A 7,548-nucleotide genomic window follows, 5' to 3' on the forward strand; every position below is an offset into this window, starting at 1 on the left:
TCTCCTACTTTAACTAGGACATCCTCAACCATCCCTTTCGGTTTCTTCATTGATCTATCCGCCAACTGAAGAGTGACGGTGGTGGGTTTGAGTTCTCCTAATCCTAATTGTTTAAAAACAGAAAGAGGTAATAAATTCACACTGGCCCCTAAATCTAAAAGAGCATGATTAATATGAGTATTTCCAATAGTGCATGCAATGGTAGGACATCCCGGGTCCTTGTACTTAGCCACCATCTGTTGAGACAAGATGGAACTAATGTTTGCAGCCAAGAATGCCTTCTTGGGTACATTAGATTTGCGCTTTTGTGTGCACAAGTCTTTTAAAACTTTGGCATAAGTCGGGACTTCGGAAATCGCATCTAACAATGGAATATTAATTTGCACTTGTTTAAACATATTTAAAATTTTCTCCTTAGCAGCCACATTTTTATTATTAGCAAGTCTCCTTGGAAAAGGAGCTTTAGGCACATACTCTTTTTCAGGTGGAGAAACTGCCTGCTCTGTACTTACCTGTTCGGGCTCTTCTTCTGAACCAATGGAGGATGACTCTTTACTTACCTTAATTGGAGATTCTTGAGCATCTTTAGAAGGTTCGGATCTGCCCTCCTCCCTTTGATATTCTCTGCCACTCCTTAAAGCAAATACAGCGTTACAGTGATCGGAGGGCTCCTGCTGCGGCAAGTTTGGTTGCATGGGATTCAACTGATTTACCTGTGGTTGTTGATTCCCATTTATGGCCACATTCCTTGGATTAGGAATTGGTTGACTTGGCATCTTCCCCTTTTCCCTTTCATGCAAGGCCATGGCAAGTTGGGAGATTTGCTTCTCCATATTGTGTTGGCTTGTCATGAAAGTGCTAGTGAGAAGTTCTATGCTCTTTTCTAAGGAAGTTATGCGTGCCAACTCCCCTTGTTTTGGAAAACCCGATGGTTGCTGATTTGAAACATTATTTAAAATTGGGTTTTGAAAAGGTGGAGGTGTGGTTAGGGGTGGTCGAACATTCATAGAAGGGAAGGTGGGCCTAGGTTGGCCAAATTGGCCTTGACCTTGGAAATTTGATGGCCCTCCTTGATAATTCCCTTGATTCCAAGAAAAGTTGGGATGATTCCTCCATCCCGGATTATATGTGCTACTATATGGATTATTTAAAAACATGGCACTTGCATTTTCATTAGAATTACCAAATTTAGCAAGAGTTGGGCACTCTTCCATGACATGGTCCGTGGCTTGACACCAATTGCACATAGGAACACTATGTGCAATTTGATGGACCTGTGAAGGTCCTTTGACAACTATTGCTTCTAGCCTTTTGATTAGGCTATCAAGATGGGCCTCCTTAGCCACGGCACCCTCTATTAGAAATCCCTTACCTGTGTTGGCTCTCTCACCTTCTTGAGTGGATTCCCACTCTCTTGTTTTTTCCGCCAAATCAAGTAAGAAGTTCCATGCCGCGGCCTCATCTGTGAAAGATGTAAAACCGTTAGGACACATGGACTCAAGAAGTTGCTTTGTTTGGTAATCTATGCCCTCATAAATAATTTGGCATAAATGCCACACATCAATTCCATGGTGAGGACACTCTTGGAGTAGGTCCTTGAACCTCTCCATAAACTTAGAAAATGACTCTAATGGCTTTTGTTTGAATTGTAAAATATCATTCCTAAGCTTATTAGTTTTATGTAATGGAAAATTTTTTTTTAGGAAAGCGACGGCAAACTCCTCCCAAGTGGTGATGGAGTTCGTTGGTAAGCCATAGAGCCACTTTTTAGCTCCCTCCTTGAGTGAAAACGTAATAAACCGCAACTTTACCGCATCATCGGTAAGTTGTTGCATCTTAATTAAAGCACATACATCTTCAAACTCACGCAAAAATAAATAAGCATCCTCCGAAGGGAGGCCATGAAAATGAGGAAGCAAAGAAATAAATTGCGATTTTAGCTCAAAATTATTGCCCTGCGCAACCGGCAATCTAATGCAAGAAGGTTGCGCGGTTCGGGCCGGATAGAAGCGATCGCGTAAACTCTTTGGCGGCTCTTGTTCTTCCGCCATGGCGACTTGATTTGGATTTGGTTCGATGTCTTCCTCCGTCTCTAACCGGTTTGCTCTTTCTAGTCGATTGGCCGAGTTCCGCACCCAACCTTCACTCATAAACACAGGAAAACCAAGTAAGAGAGATGAATAGCCAAGAAACCAAAAAAAATATAACTAAAATAAAAATAACTACTAATCTAACACTTCGAATAATTAAGATTCTAATGCAACTCTCTTCCCCGGCAGCGGCGCCAAAAACTTGATTGAGAAATTAAATAACCGCAAGTGCACGGATCGTGTAAATACGGGTCGAACTCAAGGAAGAGAAATCTAGTTGTCAATCCTATTCTTTTACCGATTAGAATACTAGCTATGATATAATGTTGCCTGGAATGGACTCAGGATTTCCGTGGACTTAGACCTCGGAGCCAACACTATATATATAAGCGTGTATTCTATTCAATCTAAGAATCAAATTCAACTACGATCTTGATTTGGAAATCTTAATTTAGGCAAAGTGTACCAAAATTCTAATGATCTTGATTAACTACTTATCTAATCTGATTAGAAAACTAAAATTCTAAAGGCCTAAATTAATTGAAAAATTGCGAAAGTATTTTGGAATAGTGTAAAAACCTTAATTCAATATAAAAGATTACTTAGGGTTAGAATCCACCATGGGTTTGGATTAGATTGATTAATTAAAACAATTCTTGAATTAGGTTGAAAATTCGATTAACTAGTCAATAAGGAATAAGATCAAAGGGATGTCATTCCTTATAAGTAATTAATCAAATCCACTCTCCAATTTACATTGATTATATAGAACTTTATATTTGTTAATCAACAATCATTCATACGAAAGGGGAAAGCCAATGGCATGAATGATTGGGATTTTCCAAACACAAACTCCTACACAATTTTTTCAATTGAGTAGATTGATTTAATTATAAATATTTCTCCTTCCCCATGGTTTCAACTAAACCCTAAGTAAATAGGATTTAGTTACTCATGAAAAAGGGAAGAAAAACAAAAATATACGAGATAGATGGGAGAAGAATTGCCATATAGAACTTGAAAGAAAATTAAACAAAAACTAATTACTTCTTCATAACTTGAATTGAAACAAAATTACATCAAATTGAACTTAAAATAAATAACAAAAATTAAATAGAACTTAGTCTTTTTCTCCTCCAACTTTGGTTGCATCTTCCTCCTTCAAGCTTTAATGTCACCTTGAGTTTTAATGGTAGATGATGATGCCTTGGATTGAGAGTTGAAAAGAAAAAGAAAAAGAAAGAACAAGAAAACCTAAGGGAGAGAGCTTGAGAGTAGTGGAGAGAAAAAAAAAAAGAATAGAGTCTAGAGAATGTCTTCTTTTTCCCATATGTAGCTTTCTTCTCCTTCTATTTTCATCTCCAAGAAAAGACACAATCTTGGCATCTTTTTGTATTTTTGGCAACCCCACCTGTCTTTGGCAATTTCTGAAACTTTTAGTATTTGTTGGTAAGAGCAAACTTACTCTTTTCTTTCTTCACAATTTCAGCAACTTAGCACCCATTTTTGGTAAGTTGTCTCTTCCTTTTTGAATTTTCAACGTGGGAGAGTGGATGGAATCTTGGTATAAGACAAAAGAAATGTATTAATATATTACCAAAAGTTATGAGAGTAATATTAAATAGCAAATGGGGCCACTTTCTATGGTATATGATTTCAATTTATAAACTTACTATCTTTCTACAAACCCAAAACGTGGGTGCAAGCCAAATTAGCAAGTGGGTCCAATGTGTGCATGGAATAACAATTAGAAAAAGCTATTTTCTAACAAAAACATGAGAGGGCTGTTGTTATGAAAAAATTACATGCTTTAGAAACAACTAGAAAATACTATTTTCTAAAGGGAAAGAACCATGGGCTGTATGTAATGTGAAATGGAAAGTGGGTGCAAGTGGGCCCCCACTAGCTTGCATGTAATAACAACACACAGTTTAGAAACTATCAAAACGTTGGCTGCTGTGCTTTGTTTTGGAAACGTGGAACCCACCATTTCTATTGTTAAAAAATTCAAACCTCTTTGTTCAACGATCCTTACTGTTTTCTCTCATCTCACGTGCATGTATATGCATGCTTTTGTAACTCAAGCATGAGAACTGAAGTGGGTCCCACGTTAATTGCCATTCCTAATCCAAAAAAAAAAATAGAGCCACACGTGGACCCCCATTGCTTGCTTGCTTCCGGTACATACTAAAAAATACGGGCTGCTCTTGTACAATTCCAAATTGTTTTCTTGCCCTTTATGTGGAACTTTGCCTAAATGTTAACAGCCCACTTTAAATCTTTCAAGAAATGATCTCAACCATCCAATTTTGTGGACTGCATCATAAATGGATCGCACCCTACAAATTGACTCCATAAGAAGATCCGAACGGTCCAAATGGTGGGCGACTATGTAAAGTAGTTGCACCCTTCAACCCACTGCCACAACATAATCTAAACCGTCGAATTGATGGACCTCCGTGTAAATTGATGGTACCCATAAACAATTCTTTAGGGTGATCTAGATCAATTGATGGATCGCATCACAATTCACTTGCCGCCCCCTTTCTCAACTTTCAGCCATAATAGGTTCCACTTTCAAGCTCACACATAAACTCTACTTTGTATAGAATCCAATGATTTGTGAATTTTTTCTTTGGAATTTCATCTCTTTAGCTCCATTTTCCATGAACTCCATAAATAGCCCTGCACACCACAAACACGGAAAATACTTTAAGTAGCATCGCACTAAACATTAAAAATATGCATGATTTCTTACCTAAGATTCACACATAAATGTATTCATCACCGGACTCCGGACTGGATCTCCGGACTCCACTTCCAGCCGGACTCCGGACTGGACCTTCGGACTCAACTTCCAGCCGGACTCCGGACTGGACCTCCGGACTCAACTTCCAGCCGGACTCCGGACTGGATCTCCGTACTCCACTTCCAGCCGGACTCCGGACTGGACCTCCGGACTCAACTTCCAGCCGGACTCCGGACTGGACCTCCAGACTGAACCCTCCGATTCACTTCCACACAACACCTGTCCATCCAGATAAGCGATCAACCACACTTTCCCAAGTCACTCAATGACTTGGAAAACTGGGGGGCAACTGATGGGGTGTAAAAACTCCAGCCACTCACAGGCTGCCACCTGTCCCAGAGCAGGTAAACTCCAGCCACTCACAGGCTGCCACCTGTCCCAGAGTAGGTGAACTCCAGCCACTCACAGGCTGCCACCTGTCCCAGAGTAGGTGAACTCCAGCCACTCACAGTCTGCCACCTGTCCTGGAGTAGGTGAACTCCAGCCTCTTACAGGCCGCCATCTGTCCTGGACACCTGTCCAGGACACCTCACCATGTTTTCCCTATAAAAAGGGATTCAAAGCTCAAACCAATGGGTAATGCGAAAATCCCTTCTCTCCCTAAACTCTTAGACATCTCCTCTTCACTCCTGCTCATACTGACTTGAGTGTCGAAGGGCCTGTCCGGAGTAAAACCCGGTCTAGTCTTCTGACCTCGCTTGCCTTGTGCAAGACTAAGCCCTCATAGCAGGACTCTTTCTCGACCACCTCATTCCTCGTTCACTCCGGTCCTTCAGGACTCAGCTCCCCTAGTCATCCAGCTCAGCTCTTACATCACTGCTGTACCTGTTACCGATTTTAGGTCTAACAGACGGTTACCTTGTCCTTGACTTCCTCGCCAAAGAATTATCACTTCCTTACGTTCCCCCTTATCTTAACAAAAGTTCTGATTTCTCCCATGGTGTTAACTTTGCATATGCTGGATCAACGGCCATAGATTATGAATTCTATGTTGAACACAATGCAACGTAGGCTCTACCCATCCAGATAACAAATTCCCTACAGACTCAGCTCGGTTGGTTTAACGAATTCATCGGCAGGGTCGAGTGTGCCGGGAAATGTCCTGCTCAATGTAAGGCAATAATGGAAGGTACACTCTTCTGGGTGGGGACGATGGGGGGCAATGATTATCGCAGAATTAATGGGACTTCCATCAGCCCCATCACCCTTAGAGAGATTGCAGTCGCCAATGTCATCCATCTTGTGCAGGTATGGACAAGAATTTATATTTTAAAAGAAATTCAATAATTCTCTATATATATGGGATTTGATAGGCAATTTTCGCCCGATATTCATCATACCACCCTTGGTATTTCATCCGAGAGCAGTACAATTTTTAAGATGCTTCCGGATCAAATATCAGAGGCATGATCTTGACTTGGTGGCAGGTCACGATCTTGACTTGGTGGGCCCCACAAATATGGCATTTTTTGCTCGATTCGATTCAATGGAAGCTATTTGGTAATGTAAGGGGTAATGGGTTTTCCTTTTGGGCCAAGGAGAATGCTCCTGGGCAATTCATACTATGTAAATCTGGTGGGACTACTGGTCCCCAACATAATTGTCAATTTTCAGCAAAAAAAAAGGCAGTACTTCTATCGTACAGTGAATACAAGCACGCCAGCTCGTCCATCATATAATTTCTCTTATCTTACTATCAAAATATAAGTAAGAGTTGAGAATGTTTTTAAATTTTTAAGATTAAACCCACCTATGGCTTTGAACGTTTTGAGATGTTTTTTTTATTAGAGGGTTCAAAAGTCTTACCTGTCTCAAGCTTTCGGTCATAAGATAAAATTCCAATATATGTAAGGAAACATTAGCAAAGACAAACGAAACAAACTGAAAATGATTTCGATTTTGAAAGATTGGCATGAACAAAATATGGGAGGGAAGATACATTTCATCATTCTTTTATGAACTAAATTTTCCTCTGCTTATGATGAGTCACTTGCAGGACTTGCTGGATAAGGGTGCAAAATACATTGTCATTCAAGGTCCAGCAGCGCAAGGCTATGAATTAGATGTGGCCGCTCACAATGCACTCCTCCAACAACAGCTAGATCAAGTACGTGAACAAAACCCTGGCGCCACCATCTTGTTCGCCGATTTCATCCGTGCTCTTACTGACGATGTGATGAATGCAAAGAAGAAAGGTTTCAATGATCCTGGCCTGATATGTTGTGGCAATGAGACGATCCTCTGTGGCAGGCTGGGTACACCCGTATGCTTGGACCCAAGTAAGTACATGGTGTGGAATGGGGTGCACGCAACAAAAGCCTTAAATGCCTTGCTTGCTAACCAATTCTTCCATCAAGACTTCACAAGACCCCCGTTTGATAGCTTGTTTGTCAATAGAACGGCTGCTGAAATCACCACATGAACCAAACATATTTATAAATAATAGGAGATTTCTTGTTCATCAATTCTTTTATACGAGTTATTACAAATGTCATTTGTTGATTTCTTGATTAAGACCATCCTGAGTATTAAAAAGGCCAACCCTAACCCAACCTGCCTTTAAATCTCTCAACGCTAACCCAACCAGTCCGATTTTTCAAATCGAGCTGGGGTGGGTTCGGGTTAACTTGGGGCAATATGAGAAAAAAT

The 7,548-nt window shown here is 40.6% G+C and overlaps 1 protein-coding gene and 1 non-coding gene across 2 annotated transcripts; both read left to right on the plus strand.

Moving 5' to 3' along the window:
• Positions 1-1,563: 1,563 nt before the first annotated feature.
• On the plus strand, positions 1,564-1,670 carry LOC143849222 (small nucleolar RNA R71). The gene has a single exon (XR_013235595.1). It is a non-coding gene; the product is annotated as a small nucleolar RNA R71 (small nucleolar RNA).
• Positions 1,671-6,021: 4,351 nt separating this feature from the next.
• On the plus strand, positions 6,022-7,321 carry LOC143847957 (GDSL esterase/lipase At3g48460-like). The gene is made up of 2 exons (XM_077356730.1): positions 6,022-6,147; positions 6,896-7,321. The coding sequence occupies exons 1-2, from the start codon at positions 6,022-6,024 to the stop codon at positions 7,319-7,321; spliced, it is 552 nt and encodes a 183-aa protein (XP_077212845.1).
• The last annotated feature ends 227 nt before the right edge of the window (positions 7,322-7,548 follow it).

This window comes from Tasmannia lanceolata, unplaced genomic scaffold (genome assembly GCF_043159265.1).
Source record: "Tasmannia lanceolata isolate RefF3 unplaced genomic scaffold, GAP_Taslan_0.1 ptg000016l, whole genome shotgun sequence".
NCBI lineage: Eukaryota > Viridiplantae > Streptophyta > Magnoliopsida > Canellales > Winteraceae > Tasmannia > Tasmannia lanceolata.